Here is an 18,543-nt window from a genome sequence, read left to right on the forward strand (position 1 = left end):
TGTCTATGGTAGACCACCATAACAAAAACGTCTGTCTTAGATTTTTAAGTTTCTCTAGGGTTCCCAATGGGACCCTAGTTCCTATCTAGGATGTGATGCAAATTAAGGCCCCACAAGTATAAAACTATGCAAAGTTTAGGGATAGATTAACCCTTATCCTAAAACTAAACAGCCAAACTGTAAAGAATAAAATACACAAGGGCAGTGTGTGATGTCTTTTATTGGACCAAGAAATTAACTCACATTTGTAAACTGAATTGACAATTAGTTGTAATTTATACTTTACAGCTGAATTGTTTAATCATGTCTTTACCCTGAACAGGGAAAAAGGGTTATCTGACATCTATGAGCTTTCTACTGATGACAGGAGGGGAGCACAGCACCTTGTGTCAGCAGCCTGGGATGGTACTGAGTGAAGAGGGAGAGCTGCTACTGGTCAAAGGAGAAAAGATCACTGTTGAGGGTAGGCAGGAGACTGGATTAGAACCCACGGCTGAATGAGTATACCCTTCCTTACCTTTTTTTAATAAGTATCTTCCTCTATAACTATTAAACAAAATCCATCCTTCTGTTACAGGCTACACATACAACTTTCCTTCACTGAGCCCCTGCTTGAAGAGCTTTCAGCAGCCCCTCTGCTCTGGAGGAATTTCACTCCTACCCCTATTATGAGTGTAATAGTAGCATAGTTTTCCACTCAACTGTTTTTCAGGAGCGAAGTATTGTTTGTCGTGTGCTGCTGTCTCCAGTCTTGGTTAGGAAGCTACTAAGCAAATGTCACTGGAGCAAGATTACACAGAGCACTGTAGAAACTACATCCAGAATTTCAGCTATTAAGAGCAAAACAGCCAGGCATAAAGAAAGGAAGAACTATCCCAGATATGATATCATTGTAAAGGCAGTAGTAGTCAGATGCCCTTTCATGTAGTGCCAGCCTGAGTACACCAGCCAATCTCACCTGCTGGTCTGACAGGCAGGAAACCTAGTCTCAGTCTAGGTAGAAGGCACTACCTAATTTAAAAAAATCATATTTGATTTGTGTTAACAATAGGTATTGTTTTCTTAACACACCATTACAATAAGACTGATTTTTTTTTTTGTAGGTATAGCAAACTGAGTCAAGGTAATCTTTCACATTTAAATTCTTTAGAGTTGCATGTTCAGGAAAAGTAGATCAATCTTATCTTCATACTATACATTTCTTCCCGGCTGTAGTTATAACAAGATTTTAGGGCTTGGAGGGTCAGGAGAAACATTGTTCAGAGTCTAACTTGCAGCTGTTCTTTCCAAATGTCTCATTAGTGCAGCATGAAATACTTCCACTGCAAAGGCTGCATCTTGTTTAGTAATGCACATTGGAGGTTTAACTCTGAATGTCTGAGGAGAGAAAAGAAAAAGGTTTTTAAACTGGAGGCAGAGACCAATTGATGTGCAATGACACTAATACCAATCCCAGCATTTTTAAAGGTTAGTAATCCTGGAAAAAGTAACAGGTACCAACCTAGTAACAATGGTAATACCAGCCTAGCCTGAGCACTGTGAGTTAAACCCACCTTTAGAGAGTGCAGGAGGGAAAGCGCTGCAATCTGTCCACACTGATAGCTACTTGCACCCTGTCATAGCCACATTTGCGTCACTTGCAGCAGCATTGGGAGCGGTGCATCATGGGCAGCTATCGGTGCATACAAGTGACTGCAGTGTGCTTTTCAAATGGGAGTGGGGGTGGCATGAGGAAGGGAGTGTGTTGTATGTATGTGGAGCGGGGAGAGTGGGGTTCTAGGGGCTGAGAGCATGTCAGCATGCTGTATTGTAAGTTCAGACAGCAGCAGACCCTGTCTCTCCCCTACCTCCTCCCCTCTTTCTCTCACGCAGCATTACACACTAATGGCTTGCATGCTCGCTGTCAGAAATTGAGCTTTGAAAGGGCATTTCTACATTCCTACAGGAGTTCAAAACAATGAGGAGTGGCCACTTGACTTAAGGGATGTTTCCGGAGGCCGATCAGAGTGCATTAACACAACACCTTGTTCACACTGATGCCTGGGCATTGTAGCAAACATTATTCCTCTCACCAAGGTGGAGTACCAGCAGTGCTGTAGCTGTGGAGTCAGAGCACTCTGTGCCTTGCCCGCGTGGATGGGTACTGAGCTAGTGCACACGGGGCTCCTTTATTGCACTGTAACTCACAAGTGTAGCCAAGCCCCAAGAGTGGCAAGCTACTCCCATGCAAGAACCCACACTCACTCTAGCAGATGCTAGGCAGATGATTGAGCATTTCTAGGTTGTGCTTTAAGAAGCCTCCATACTACAACTGGCCAGAAGAATTAACTGAATGGGGGAGCCCTAGCTAGTCATCCTGAGATGTGTTGCTGCAGGAGTCAAGTGTGGAAAAATAGATTAAAACTAGCAGCAGGAACAGCCACTGCGTAGAAGGGGGGAAAACAGATATTTTCTATACTCCATGAATTTATTTTAGTAAGATGTGATTTAAGTAGTACACTTCAATCACACACACTTTTCATTGGCAAACATTTCTGCATGGCTCTATTCTGCAGTGTTTCAGAATCGAATTGAATTTAGTTTTAACGCATGTTCCCTTACTTAATTCAGGTTTCTAACTGTTTGAATCCATCAGAACTAAATCATTCCTATTTGAATTCCACTGATTTTTATGTAAATCCTGCTGGTGCCTATCAGTTACACTTGTGGCTGAGTTTTGACTTAAAATATTTACTTCTATGCTCTCCAAATCTTAAACTACACAGATTTAGACAGTTTGCCCTAGGCTATCATTAATAGACATGCCTGGTCTGAGTTTTTGAGATGCTGAATGCTTACAACTCCTACAGCTGTCTGCAAGTGCTCTGTCCTCAATCAGGCTGAAATATTACTAGACCTTCAACAGGTGCAAATCTGTTCTGATCAGTTGATTGCGTAATGCAAGTATTAATGTGAGGTGGAGTATGCACATCAGTGAGTCTCCACTAATCCCTTTCTTTACTGTAACTTATTTCCAAGGAAGCTGGATGATCTGAGGGAGCCTGGTTATGGTCTCTGCCTATCTAGCCTGACTCTGAACACTGGCAGCAGTAAGCTAATAAACCCTACCATTACCTTGGAGAAGGAAAATGCCAGCAATCCTTTGCTGCTTGTTAACTTGTTCCACTTGAAGTGGAATAAGATCTCTCTCACAATTTACGGGGTACAAATATTTAATAACTATGTGGCTCATGCCCCCATATTGATGGATTCACAAGGAAGAGATGTTCTGTCTTCTTCCCCGTGGGGTAGAATTTTATCAGCTCTTCTGAGTGTATGCTGTGCTGATAAAACTGAACACTAGGCTAGAATTTATAGGCATAGGCATTGCTGTTTTAGATGGGGAATTCAGAACTGAGTGATAGATGCAGGGGGTCACAGTTCTTGTCTGGAAGGTAGGAATCTTAACAGTAGTAAATAACACTTTTATATTGAATACGCTATAACTGAGAGGATTAAGACCAATAAAGCTGCTTGATCTGCTATATTCATTAAACAAAACAGAAGTTTAAAAAAAAAAAGTCTTGTTTATTATCTTAAACAGAAGTAATTTTTAGAAGTCAAAACCACTGCAATTTAGTCAGGAAAAAAGATACATACATAAAAGAAGGCCACATCAGTTACTGTACCTGCTTATAAATTCCACCCCTGCCAATCAATACTCCCATGTCTTTGCAATCTTCCCAGATCTGACTCATCTCTTCATCTGGAAGAGGCTGACGACTGTCCTGTGGAAAGCAGGGTGGGGAAGGGGAGGGAAGCGAGAGACTTTTTTGGCTAGATGTTAAACTAAATTATGGAAAAAGCAACAAGTGTTCTATTGCCACCACCCTCCTTGGAGAAAGTTAACGATTCTTCTGCCTTTTAAGATGGGGGCTGTTCAGCGTTTCTGATGTATTAAGCACTTTGAATGTTCTAAATTTTAGCCAGTGCAGAGTTCTGACTCCTTATTTTCAGAGAAGTAGCTGTCAGTCAGCATACAGTCATTTCACAGGAAACTTGAGTCTTAATACTGGGGTAAATAGAAGGGCATGTGCCATATACCAACCTTATTCTTCACCATTTCTATCCCAATCATAAGGCCTTTGCCACGGACATCTCCAATGATCTCAAACTTATCTCTCAGTTTAGCAAACTCCAGTAGCATGTAAGTCCCCACTTCTGTGCTGTTCTTTTGTAGACCGTCTTCTGCAATAGCCTGGTTAAAAATGATGTACAAAGACCAATGTTGTGGGAAAGAATCAAATACAGAACTTGGCTAGTCGGCACACGTATAACTGGCCTGCAATCCCCTTACCCCTCAGCAAAGACTTACAACAGGCTTGTATTACTAAGCCTGCCTTAAATTTGACCTCTTCAAGTATAAGAGGAAATGCTGTAAAAAACTAAGCTACGCTTGCTTATGTCATATTCTTTTTCATTGTTTACCCACCAATTAATAATGGACCTTCAGTGTATATTTGAGGTTTGACTGTGCATATAACGCTGACCAGCATAATCTGTTTAAAAATCTTTGTCAGGTTCAGTTTAGCCCTCTTTCCCTTGCCATAGCAGTGTCAAGCTATGTGAGGTGCCTAGAATGTGGCAGTACGCCTGTTACTCCTTGTAAAGCTTTCTGGGAAACACCTGAGCACATTACTAAGCTATATTTAGCAAAGCATTCACTTTAAAATGCAGTAACTTGATTTATTTCTAGCAGCCCCCAGCTCCTGGCACACAGTCTAATAGCTTGACTGTGCATGAGGAGCTGGGGGCTGCTGGAAATGGATACTACTGTATTTAATCACTGACCTATACGAACCTGCTTTTACACTGAATTGCAAAAATGAATAGAGCAATATATTTTGCAATTTGAGCATCTAAAACTGGCACATTGTCTTAAATTAATCCGGTTCAGATTTTGAGGCTTGTGGCTAAAACAGAACCTGGATCTGAACTACCCTGGTAACAGTTATTTTAAACAAAAAATATGAGGTGTTGGATCTCCTAGGTTTTTTAATTACTATGCTGACTGTGAGTAGTGAGTGGTTCAGAGGACCAACAGCCTATTCTGTTGGAACAAGCCTCCAGTAAATCAGGGTGTAATAAGGGAGCCAGATGTTCAGAACCTGGCAATACAATTTTAAAATGAGGTTTAAGGAAGTATATTTACATGTGACCAAGTGACTGTGGCCGTTACACACTAAATTACCTTACATCAATGGGGCATGTGTGCAGCTCATGCTTTTCAAGGATTGCATGAGGATTTAAGTTGACTACTTTAAGTGGAAGCTGGGAGGGTTAAAATACATTTTAAGTATGTACCTCAGAATAAGTGCTTTTGCTAGTTTAGAGGGTTTCTATAAAGGAAAAATGATGAGAACTCCATGGGACAGAACTACTTAGAATTATGACAGCTATGTCAGTAAATTCCATTTATACTTCTATTGACAAACAGGAAGCAAAGAACATAAGCAAGGAAAGAAAAAGATGAAGCTGTTAATCACAGTATTATCCCTAGTGTAATTTAATCCTATCCCTGCTACAAGCTGAAATCAGTTATAGAAATGGGCAATTTATTTTTTCTACAAGTTCAATTGCCCATGAATTGATAAAAAATAAATGTTTGTCTCATTTTCTGTATGTATTAGAAGTTCCACCAGTGGAAAGGGAAGTAGCACGAAGCTGCCTCTGCCATAACGCACAGCAAACAATAGTGTAAGACACTATGAACATTATCACTTTCTTCTTACATCAAGAACTGCAGATCCAACTACACAGGCCATAGGGTTTCCTCCAAATGTGTTAAAATGAAGGGTCTGAGCCAAGGAATTTGCAATCTCTAAAAGAAAAAGAATACTCATTGATTTCCTTCCTCACAATTACCTGAAGTCTGGTGATAGTACTTAGCAATTTTAGCTTCACATTTAATAATACTATGCTTCATTCTCCATTTTAACTGCAGGCAAAAGGAGAAGCAAATGGTATATTCTTGGTAACCGATTTAGGGCAAAGTTCCAGAAAATATATATGATCTGGATTTTAATACATGAACAGTTAAGGTTGCAACAGAGCTAGTGAATTATCCAGCAATGAATATTTCTCTTAACATTAAATCCACTGAATCGTTAGTATTAACCAGTCAACAATTCTAGAGTTGTCCAGAATGCTTCCTTAGTATTAAAGGTATGTCTAAGGGGTAGGGTAGTGAACTCAGTCAGGATTTCTGAGTTCTGTCAACGGCTCATTTGGGCTAGATGCTGATCTCAGTTACCCCAGTATAACTCCATTGATTTTAATGGTTTTACTTTAGATTTGAACTGGTGTCAGGGGGAGCACAAGCTGAGTTTGATTAAAAAAAAAAATTACAATCTCTCAATGCCTCAGTATTTTGTACGTGTGCAATGAGGACCATACTTACCAATCCCATAAGCATGTTCTAAGACTATTAATATTTCTAAGGTAATCTGGTTGGACAAAAGGTTTTTAAACCTAAATTACCTAAATTTTAAAGCTAAATTAGTCTACAGTATATTTATTATTTACCTCAACTTCATTGTTGTCATTTAGAGTAACAAATATTTATACCTGGTGTGGTTATGACAGCTGCCATTGGAAAGCCGTTGCCAATTCCTTTTGCCATGGTAACAATGTCAGGGACTACACCATGTGATTGAAATCCCCAGAAATGGCTGCCAGTTCGTCCAAACCCTGTCTGGACCTTTCAAAAGAAAATCCAAAATTGTATACGTTGTCTCTTGGTTTCATAACTTGTATTTTATCTATGCCTTTCTGTTGCCAATTTGCACTTATAGCTGTAGACTCTAAATGCCAGCTTTATTCTAGCAGGATCCTCACCTCGGCCTCACACATTTTCTTTCCTATGCTAAATAGTGACTGTAGTACAAGACAGGTTCTACTATTGGTTTGGTTGACAGCTTATCTTTATAGAGCCACTGTACACTTGATACAAATGAAAAGTGGTATTGTATATATCCTAAGACTATCTCCTGTTATTACACAATTTAAATCTAGTATTGTTACTCAAAATATAATTGAGTTAATATAATGAACTCCATTAGAGAAACTACACTGTGATGGACCTGCTAAGCAGGAGACTATAATTCCCATCAGCCCCTCACCACTGCACATCCCCTTCCTCTTGGCCAGGTAGGAGAAAGTATCCTCATCCAGGAAATGCCCAGGCAGGAAACTACATTCCCCATTATACCTTCTTTTACCTTGTCCAGGCAGGAGAAAGGACCCTGATCAGGAAGTGACTGAGCATTTTCAAGGAGCAGAAACTGCTACAGTAAACCAGATCCAGGGAAGAAACCCCAGGAACTGTATACAGAGCCCCGTGTGGAACAGGCTGGGACTGCCACATGTTACAACTGGTACTCCTGGGGGAATTCTGTGCCCAAAAAATTCTGTGCACAATATTTTAAAATTCTGCAAAATTCTGCATATTTTATTTGTCAAAATAACACATTATAACCATACCAGTTTCAATTATTTTTGGTCATTTATTTCAAAGTACCTGTAAATCTGTAACAATACAGACAACAAAAAAGATTCAGGAAATGTTTTTTGACAAATAGATTCCTTACTAGGCAGATTAATACAGAACTTTGAGTAACAAGTCATTTAAACTGCAATAATGAACCGTATTTCCCGCACCCTCAGAGGTGGTGCAAAGGCTGCGGGGGAGCCAGGGGTAACAGAGGAGCTGAGGGAGCGGGAAGGAGCCTGGGTGTGAACTTGAGAGGGTTGTTGGGTATGGGCGGGAAAAGTATGGAACAAGTTTTTTTGGGCGTGGGGATGGAGTGTTAGGGAGCTTCCCCCATGCAGACCCTGGCTGACCCCCTAGCCTCTCCCATTCAGTCAGGCACATCTGCCCTATCCCCATGTGTCCCTGCACCCCTGGTCCATGTGTCCCACCTCAGCCACCCCTCCCACTGTCGCTCTGCTGGTCTTGTGCCACACTGCCCTCTGGTGGGAAAAAGGCAGAACTGCAGCAACATTTTGGCAGAAGCTTTTTCTGTGCAAAAAAATAAAATACGCACATCTCATTAATTATTCACACATGCAACAGCGACAGGGCAGGGAGCCAGTGTAAAGTGACCCTAATGAGAGACTCAGCACTAAGTGAGCCTGTCTTTGAAATCTGCAAATTCCTCTTTGCTTGAATACAAACCAGACTGGAAAGGCCACCCCAAGTACTCAACCTGAAAAGCCTTAACTCAATTGGCTGCCCCAGGCACCCAAACAAGACCTGCTATTGCTCACTTTGAACTCAACTGTTTAAGCCTCCGTGCCTAGGATAGTCACCAACTTCCCCATTCCTGCCAGCCCTGATAAAACACCCTTTCACTTAGCCATGTGGCTGAGTAGTTACTGGGACCCACCAGGATTTACAAGGCCTAGCTGCTGAGGTTCCTAACAGAGCTTGCATCTGAGTCATAACAAACCTGGCACATTACTGGTACCTTAAGGGTTTGGTGTATGCCAGCACTGACCAGCTATAAAAATTACAATACTAAGAAAGTGTTTTTTATAATGAGCAAGCTAACACCTTTTCTCCTAGTAAACATGGCCAGAGAGACTGGGAAGCTGTCAGTGCCACTAAAGTCAATGGGAATTGTATCTGTGTAGCAGTTTTTAGAATCTCCAGTTTCAAGCTGTAATAATTCTACCACCCCTAACATCCATCATAGTCACTTAAGCCGCTTCCCTAACAGAGTTAGTTAGTTAGTAGTAATTCAGATTGTCTTAACCGAGCAAATTAGATTTAAAATGTGTAATCTGCAGAAGAGTTGCAGCAGGCGCCTCTAAAGATACAGAGGTACTTGCCTTGTCTACAATACAATTTTACAAGTTGATTAAAGATAAAATTTTTACAAATATAAAAACTGTTTTCCTACTGCAGACATAGCCTCTCTGGATCAGGCCTCAAAGGAATAGAAAATATTTAAGAAAATATTTTCTGCTGATGTAAACAGGTCAATGGAGCTCTAACCATTTACACAACCAGCGAGTGGGACCTTAAGAGTTTGCAACATAAACGGTCAACTGTTAATTTAATGCACATGAAAGTGAAGGATTAATAACTTCTGTTATTAGCTTTGTCTGGCAAAGGCTCTTGTGCTGGAATGCTGCACTTTGTTCCCCTCTTAGGCTGTGAAACAGGAAAGGATTAATTAAAGTAAATTTAGAATTTAATATAAACTATTTCCAGGTCTATATTTTGCCTTCATGTGATTGCTGGATTTTGTATTGGCCTGGCAGAAATATCTCAATCCCCAAAAATTGTATTTCTGGATACTCACTTCATCTGCAATACAGACGCCTCCTCTTTCACGCACTAACTGAAAAGCTTCCTTTAGAAATCTTTTAGGATACTGAACGGCTCCATTAACACCCTATCAGAAATACACAAATATATTATCTTCAGCACAAACACTACACCACAAACACGGGCAATCCTCAGGTGATCAGACAGTGAGAAATCTAGGCAGAACTTTAATTCACTAGATGACTTAATGACCAAAGTCCCTTTTGTGGTAGATCTGTTTACCTGCAATTGCTAAATGGGCAGAAAGTGGCTTTCTTTTGAACTTGAATTCCCACTTTGTATCAATATAATATTTGGCCAAAAGAATAAAACAATATGAAGACTTAGGAGACAGTGAAGCGTAAAAGGTAAAACATGAAGTCAGCCTTCTCTCTTTAATGCAATGTTTCCCAAACGGTGGATCGCAACCCATCTGTTGGCTGCAGGAAGGTTCTAGGTGGGTCACAGGCTCAGTGTGAAGAGGAGTTGGGGGCGGGAGGAGGGGAGATGAGCCCACCCCTTAGTCATTGCACAGCAGCAGCTCCTATCCTGTGGGGCTGGTCCCGGGTCCCCGCTCTGGGTGTTAAGACCTAGCAGGTGGACCAAACCTGAGTGGGGCTGTGACCCCATCTTCCAGGTTGCAACACCCAGAGAAGGGAACTGGGCCCAGTCCTGTCTCGTTTCCCCCACCCCTCCAAGCTGGACCCCAAGTGGGTCACAAAGAGAGGCAAAAAAAGTTTCAGAACCACTTGTCTAATGAACAACATCAAATATGCTTCAGAGAATTATCAGCGACAGTATCTGGAAAGTTGTATCATGTGTAGGGATGCTAGTACCAGACCGGGCCACATGGGCGAGAGTTCACAGACCAACAGCAAACACGAATGGAGAGCTAGAGAAAATGATTAGGAGAAGACTAAAAGAAATATATACACTTAGGCTAAACTGCCACAGTTGGGGGGATAACAGAATAGTCCGGGAGTATATAAAGGCTGCAAAACCCCAGTGGGTGGAGAGAAATTAGGGGAATACGTAGGTGTAATGGGATGAAACTAAGCAAGGGAAAAATTAGTCCTAATATCAGGACAAAATTCCCTTCAGTGAAACTAAACTCTAAAGTATATTCCCAGTGGAACAGATTGAAACCTCAGCACTAGGAAATTTACAATTAGACTAGGTATAACACCAGAAATCATACTGTAGGTAGGGCATAACCTTGGTTTTGGAGCAAGCTGGACTTGATGGCCTAACAGACCTTTCACTTCCCTAACTTAGGCTAACATCTTAAATAGTGGCCTATGAGGTTCACGTCATAGGGGAATGCCTAGAGCCTGTATGAATTAAATGAAATTTAACTACAGCTGCACTGCCAAAAGAGAGAGAGATGAGGAGAGTCAGAAGTTAAGTGCAAGTCAGTCAGAAACTACACAGGAAAGCAGAGCGGGAGAGAGAATGCTGTGGATTTTCTAGATAAACTAAGCATAGTGTGATTTGAAGCTAAAAGTAATTCTTAAAATTATGTCTATGTTAGAACAATTAGGCATCTTTAAGTATAATTTACTGTAGACTCACTGGGTATCAGTAAATTACAGGGTGACTTTAATACTTTTAACAGACAACTTCTACAGAACCAGTATACTGCAGAAGAGAAAACAACATGTAATTAGGAATGACGTATTATAAACTAAGTTACAGCATGCACATTTGTAGAATTTATTAGTATTTCAATATCCTGAGAATGCAAACAAGACCTTAAAGAATAATAGTTTACAGCAGAGCGCTGAACACTTTTTAAATCTATCAACTGATAGCAGATACATTATTGCTAAACACAAACCAGATAGGCAACAGTGGTTAAAATTACCTGTTTTGCTTGAGTCTGCCATATTTTATTAAATACTCATTAGAAATAATAAATATTCATTAGAAATAATTTGCTAAATATTTAAAAATCAGTCTATGAAAGGGACATTAAGGCTTGTAAGACTAAAATGTGATTTACCAGATTTGTTTTGTAGGAATATTGTGCAGCACAAGTTGCCCACCATTCTGTGATTGAGTAGACAGGATATGGAAAATATAAGAATCCTGTTCTCGGATATCAAGGGGGGAAAAAAACCCCAAACAACACAAAGAATGAAATCCTGGCTTCACTGAAGTCAGAGGCAAAACTCCTATTTTACTGCAGTGGGGCCAGAATGTCTCCAGGATGTCTCGTTGCCAAGTCACCCTCCTGGAAAAAAGTTAAGATTTAAGTAATGGTGCAGCCCTTCCTTTTGAATGAGCACAGTGATTCAGAGAAGATTAAATCTGCTATTGTTATTTAGGGCTTGTCAATCTTGTAAAGGACCCCTTCAGGTTTTAGCAGGTTGTGGTTGACTGTACTATTACGATTAGAATGAGGTATGGCAAATCACCTACTTGAATTGGCTCAGCGATAAACCCAGCTATTGCCTTTGGCACACAAGTACTCAGAGTGTCTTTGAACTGTTCAATGTACTGGTTGTTTGCTTCACAACAGCCTGTGTTGAGGAAACACTGGTAAGAATAATGTACTGAGAAGAATACAAAGTTAGATTAATGTGAAACCGCAGTTTTTAACATATGTAAATAAGAACAGCTCTTTAGTGTTTTAATGTATGTAATAAGAACTGTAATGTTCCCTGATTAGAGTTACCACAGGAAATAAATCATTTTGTTTCCCCACATATGTTCTGTGGCAGCAAGTCAGTCTTAGTTTTCCTAGTTCACAGAAGTTACAAAAGAGCCCCAGTCTGACTGTACGGCATCTTTCTCCCCTCCTACAAAAAAAACCCCAAGCCACTGAGCTTTTGTAAACCATTTAGTCTCTGGAAAGTTGCAAAGAATCATAGAGTGCCAATAGAAAGTTGCAGCCTATGAGGTTTGCCCCATCCTTCGGACCCCTGCCATAGATGCAAGGCAGGGGGCAGTTATTACATCCGCCCAAGGAATGAACGAGCAGTTTGCCTGGCTAAGAAAACCTAACTGGTTTCAAGACTCAGCTTGAGAAGATTATGGAGGGACTGGTATGATAAGATTGTCTACAATGGCACATGGCCCACCTGTGAATGCTAGACACGGGACACTAGATGGGGAGGACTCTGAGTTACTACAGAGGAGTCCTTCCCAGCTGCCCAGTTGGTGGGTCTCACCCGCATGCTCAGGGGCTAACTGATCACCATATTCGGGGTCAGGAAGGATTTTTCCCCCAGGTCAGAGACACGGGGGGGGGGGCAGGAGGGGCTGTTCCTCCACACCCTGAGTGCCCCTGCAGCCAATGGGATGCTGCGGGGGCCCCCCAGCCTGCCCTGCCTTGGAGCCCCAGGTAAGCGCTGCACCTCCCACCCCCAAACTCCCTCCCAGACCCTGCACCCCCTCCCCACACACACCCTCCCACCCCCAAACTCCCTCTCAGACCCTGCACCCTGGACCCCGTCCCCCACCCAAATTCCCTCCCAGAGCCTGCACCCAGAGCCTTAGGCAGGTGGGGGGGGGGGGAGTTTTTTGGGGGGCGGGTTCTGGGCAGCATGAGTGACATTGGCCTGCTGGGAGGATTTGCCAACTGGCACTGAATCTAAGGTAAACTGAGTTTGAGACCCCTGGACTAGATAATCACAATGGCCCCTTCTGGCCTTAAAGTCTGTGATAGATAAATATAAGACTAAGTTCATCTTGGTCCAGCATGATTTCTAATGAAAAGGCAGATGGGAATATTATGGAAAATATGACTGTGACTGGGCATCACTTTGTACTGTAACAGAACACAAACCAGATGTCTTCAAGCAGTTGCAAGTTATTGCCTTTATTCACCCTCAGTGACAAAGAAAGACGGCAAGAGACTGCTTTATTGTGCATTTAGGGGAAAAGTGAGTAAATAACATTTATTGCACCTAGGAGAAAAACAATTGATTTTCTAATCATCACTTGTAAAAGAACAGTGGAGCTTTCACATGGACTGGACTGGACACACTGTGCAACATCCATAATGCCTTGTTCTATGCAAGACTTTTGCCACCCAATGTTCCAGAGTTTTTGATTTATAGTTTACATTGATCACTTCCCTTCAAGATAAAAGATGGACAGCTACCAAAACTTTACCCAGGAGAGCAGAAAACACACTAGTATTGGTATCCCTAATCTCCTGGTAACTCTAAATATTTCAGAGCAGCAGGCTACTGATTATGAGAATTGAATTTGACTCAGTCATTAGGGGCTCAGTTCAGGATTTTCAAAGGATTCTACAGGAGTTAGATGCCCAACTCCCACATATTTCTGAAAGGGAGTTGAGGGTCCAATTCCCTTAAGCCCCTTTGAAAAAAAATCACAGCTGAGAGGCCCTACTGATGAAGACTTGCTTGCCAAAATGACAATCACCAAGCTTCTCAGTAAATGGTAATATTCTTAGTAGTGTGCATTTTTAGTAGTGTATATTTGTCTATGTTGTTAAACATCCAGTTGCCTTCTCCAGTCCCTTTTCTTTTGCACCTACCAATGGACATTTTTTTGCCACCATCTAACCTGGAGAACAGCTGCATTTCCGAATAGTTTGCACCAGAGAATCTCGGCAATGGCTTCCTCCCCATGGACCACGAAAAACATCTGGTAACATTGTCTGCAAAGCACAACAAACAGCTGTAATTTTGCCAGCGTGAGGAATGTAAGTACGGATCAACAGAAATTTTTTTATTTACACTGATCATTCGAAGGTCGTTAAACGCTTATTCCAATATTATTGTTTTGTTTAAATAGAGCTTGTGATGAAGAGAACTCAAAAATCTGATTGCATCTGAGACCTGATTCAGTTGATCCATCTGAAAACAACTTGTGAAAAAATAAATAAGGACCAGATTTGAGGCCTCATGCGGAAAGTGAGGGAGAAGGCCAGAAATTAAAGTTTCTGAAGTTAAAAACATTCTGTCCTCAAGTGCCTATTTTGGGGGGGTATTTACTCATGGCTGACCTATTTATTGTTTAATTGTGTTAGTTAATTATTGTTAGCCAGGATTCACTACAGCTTTGTCCAAAATGGCCAGTTTAATTCCAATAATCCCTAGAAAAAGAGCAGTAAAGTCAGAGAATTATAGGGCTGGAATGGACCCTAAGAGGTCATCTAGTCTAGCACCATGAGCTGAGGCAGGACCAAGTATAACGCAACCATCCCTGACAGGTTTTTGTCTAACCTGTTCTTAAAAATCACCAAGGATGGGGATTCTACAATCTTGCTTGGAAGCCTATTCCAGAGCTTAACTATCCTTATGGCCTGAAGCTTTTCCTAATATCTAACCTGAATTTCCCTGGTGCAGATTAAATGGATTACTTCTTGTCCTACCTTCAGTGGACATGCAGAACAATTGATCCCAGTCCTCTTTATAAACAGCCCTTAACATATTTGAAAACTTATCAAATACCCCCTCAGTCGTCTTGGCTTAAGAATAAACATGACCAGGTTTTTTAACCCTTCCCCTTAGGTCAGGTTTTCTAAACCTTTATCATTTGTATTGCTCTCCTCTGGACTCTCCCCAGTTTGTCCACATCTTCCTTAAAGTGTGGCACCCAAAACTGGACACAACGCTCCAGCTGAGGCCTCATCAGGGATGAGCAAAGCAGAGTGGGACAATTACCTCCAGTGTCTTACATACGACACTCCTGTTAATACACCCCAGAAAGATATTTGCCTTTTTTGCAACTACATCACTTTGTTGACTCATATTCAATTTGTGATCCACTATAACCTCCGGATCCTTCTCAGCAGTAGAGAACTGCCTAGCCATGTATATTCCCCACTTTCCTATTTGTGCATTTGATTTTTCCTTTCCAACTGTAGTACTTTGCACTTGTTTTTATTTAATTTCATCTTGTTGATTTCAGATTTCTCCAATTCATCAAGGTCATTTTAAATTCTAATGCTGTCCTCCAAAGTACTTGCAACCCCTCCCAGCCTAGTGTCATCTGTGAAGTTTATAAGCATATTCACTCCATTAGCCATTTGATGTGTCCTAGACATCTGACAATGAACCTGATAACTACTCTGAGTACTGTTTTTCATCCAGTTATCCACCTTAGAGGGACGCAGTGAAGTCTAGTGGGCTGGAAGCCAGAAATTTATACATTCTAATCCTGACTGCCAATGACTATGTGACAATGGGCAAGTCATTTAATAAATTTTTGGGCCAGATTCTCAGCTGCACTCAAAGAAGGCTGGGTGCATCAAAGAGCCAGCGGGAAGGAGCACACCACAAAGGAGCCCTTTGGGGGCCAGTTCTGTGGCTGGTCTGGTTCCTGGCATAGATTACAGTAGCCAACACCAGCTGTCACAGCCTCCAGAAACCATTCCCGCAGCCATGAGTCACCAAGCTGTAGAGATACCATCCACACCTCTTTCCCCAGACACAACCCCTATGGTGGGGACTGTGAGAGGGTGTTGTAGGAGCCACTATGTATTTCCAAAATATTTTCAGTCCAAAAGGGAATCCCTTATGGGCCAGCTTTAAGCAGCTTTGCAAGAGCAAATCAGGACAACCCTGCCCTAACAGACCTAGGAATAGGACCCGAAGGGCGATATGCCATTGCTCTGCATCTTGGGAAGCATTTATACCAGTACAAAGTGAGAGCCAAATGGGTATAAAACACTATCATTCTCATTGCTAGCATTCTTCATTTGCTCTGTGTGGATACAAATAACTACACAGGATGCAGTGAAAAGGCAAATTAGGCTGCATATATATATATATATATATATATATATATATATATATATACACTTATCAACCTCAGAGGGCTACAGGGAGGCTTGAAGATGTAAAGCATTACAGAAATGCTGTAATAGTCAGACAAATAGAAGGCTTGTTATTCAATGGATATTACAAAAAGCAATAAAAACCTCACACTTTGGCAGCCAAATGCATTGGCGACACCATGCTTATAAGATCCAATGCACGTCAAGCCCAGTGTGTATGGACTGCCTCCGTGGTATCCTCCTCTGTGTGAACAGAACAAAGCACACAAACAACATTCATTTTCTTCTGATTACATTAGCTGCAAAAGTTTTTAGGAGGAAACAATATCAGTATTCACAGAAGGCTGGTTTCTGATGTGTGTGTGGAAGATAAATCATTGGAAACCATGGGTGCATCCAGTACAGGACGCCTCTTGCCATATACGCTGCTCTGTTTTGAGTGCCTACCAGCTGTGAGTTTTCATTGCAATTTAAAGCACACTAAAAAAATAATACGTGAATTTAGTGCTCATGAAGGTGAAGGGCTAAGAACACTGGTTGGAGCCAATGGCAATTCAGGTAGGTGCTGCGCAAGATTCCTCATGCAGGTCTGCCAGAATAGCTCAGGGCCGCCCAGAAGATTCAGGGGCCTGGGGGAAAGCAATTTCAGGGGCCCCTTCCATAAAATAAATTGCAATACTATACAATACTATATACTCGTGGGGGCCCCTGCGGGGCCTGGCACAAATTGCCCCACTTGCTCCCCCCACACGGGCAGCCCTGGGAAAAATAAACCTTCTGCATCTCAGCACAAACCCAGTTTTGAGAAAACTTCTTTACAAGGTATCACTGGATCTCAGCATCAGCTAGTGCTAAAAGGCACTAAAGCTCATTAAAAGGGTTGGACAAGTATTTTCCATCAAAACTTTTTCTGGATTGAAAACTAGGGGTTTTTAAAAAGCAGAAAAAAAATCACGGACAATGTCTGTTTTCCTTCAAAATTTGTTGTGGTTTTTTTTTTTTAATTGAAAAGCTGAAATTAGTCTGCCAAAACCTGAACATGTTTTGGGGTTTCAGAAGTGTGTGGCCAAATATTTGCTGCTTGCTGTGTTTGATTAAAGAAACAATAAAAAAATCTGCTTTAAAAAAATCCAAAACTTTTGAACCACCTCAGCTTGTGACCAAACGCCTGAGCCCATCCAGTCAGAGATTTTTCCAGGTTTCTGATACTCTGTTGGCTTCCTTGACTCATATCTGTCTCCGTAACTTTGGGTTCATTTAGGTTAGAACATAAGAATGGTCATACTAGGTCAGACTAAAGGTCCATCCAGCCCAGTATCCTGTCTACCAACAGTAGCCAATACCAAGTGCCCCAGAGGGAGTGAACCTAACAAGTAATGATCAAGTGATCTCTCTCCTGCCATCCATCTCCACCCTCTGACAAACAGAGGCTAGGGACACCATTCCTTACCCATCCTGGCTAATAGCCATTGATGGACTTAACCTCCATGCATTTCCTAGAGACTGGCTCCACGGGGTCCCTCACAAACTGGAGATGGTTACTGTGGGTTTGTCTTTAGTATAGCTTATGTACATACTCCACGAACTGAGCATTTGAGCTTGTTCCAGAATCTGGGATGAGCCTATGTTGTGAAAACTGAAATGCTCAAAATAGCACATGCATGTGAATGGACACAGGGTGCTAAAATTAAATTAACCCAGGGGTTCTCAGCTGTCGGCCTCCACCTCAAACCCCGCTTTGCCTCCAGCATTTATAATACTGTTAAATATATCAAAAAGTGTTTTTAATTTATAAGGGGGGGGGGTGTCGCACTCAGAGGTTTGCTATGTGAAAGGGGTCATGAGTACAAAAGTTTGAGAACCACTGAATTAACCCCTCTGAAGCCTCAGGGAATGCAGGGGCTGGGGGGATCTCCCTTGGTAGGGTTGGGAAGGATATTGCTCTTCTCATGTGATCCCTCTCCCAGTGGCTAATTTTAAATGAAGCTACCTTCCCTGACGTGAATCTCCCTATGGCACTGAAACTAAATATAGACTATAATTTGGCATTTGAGAAGTTGGCGGGGCTGCGAGCTCCAGGCTGAGTGGAGGGAGATGAGCTCAGCCTGGAGCTCACATTCTCCCCCCCTCCCCCCGCACTCCCCGCTTACCACGCGGCTCTGAGCGGGGAGGGGCTCAGGCCCTGCCGGAGCTACACTGATGCTGCTGGATGCGCTGAAGCTCCGGGAGAGGGGCGGAGGCACGGTCGGGTCGGAAGGAAGCCTCAGCCATTCTTGTGGGGGCCCCTGCAGAGCCCGGGGCAAATTGCCCCACTTGCCCCCTCCTCTGGGCGGCCCTGGAATATCTGAATCCTACATGACCAACACCGCTGCTGTTTTAATCTTGGGCTCCTCTTCTCTCTGAAGTTGTTACTGCCACTCATGAGAAACCAGGT

General features: G+C 42.1%; 1 protein-coding gene across 3 annotated transcripts in view; it reads right to left on the reverse strand.

Annotated features, from left to right (window-relative positions):
• Nucleotides 1-214: 214 nt before the first annotated feature.
• Nucleotides 215-18,543, reverse strand: part of AGXT2 (alanine--glyoxylate aminotransferase 2) — a 34,090-nt gene continuing 15,761 nt past the window's right edge. For all 3 annotated transcript variants that reach the window (XM_039542972.1, XM_039542973.1, XM_039542970.1), the window contains 9 exons: nucleotides 16,259-16,352; nucleotides 13,892-13,985; nucleotides 11,774-11,874; nucleotides 9,348-9,440; nucleotides 6,607-6,739; nucleotides 5,772-5,860; nucleotides 4,088-4,237; nucleotides 3,669-3,767; nucleotides 215-1,377 (listed from right to left, as the gene is read on the reverse strand). In XM_039542972.1, the coding sequence (XP_039398906.1) occupies nucleotides 1,267-1,377; nucleotides 3,669-3,767; nucleotides 4,088-4,237; nucleotides 5,772-5,860; nucleotides 6,607-6,739; nucleotides 9,348-9,440; nucleotides 11,774-11,874; nucleotides 13,892-13,985; nucleotides 16,259-16,352 (964 nt within the window). In that variant the 3' untranslated portion in view covers nucleotides 215-1,266. The remainder of the gene's footprint in view (nucleotides 1,378-3,668; nucleotides 3,768-4,087; nucleotides 4,238-5,771; nucleotides 5,861-6,606; nucleotides 6,740-9,347; nucleotides 9,441-11,773; nucleotides 11,875-13,891; nucleotides 13,986-16,258; nucleotides 16,353-18,543) is intronic.

The sequence above is a fragment of the Mauremys reevesii genome, linkage group 6 (assembly GCF_016161935.1).
Source record: "Mauremys reevesii isolate NIE-2019 linkage group 6, ASM1616193v1, whole genome shotgun sequence".
Taxonomy (NCBI): Eukaryota; Metazoa; Chordata; order Testudines; family Geoemydidae; genus Mauremys; species Mauremys reevesii.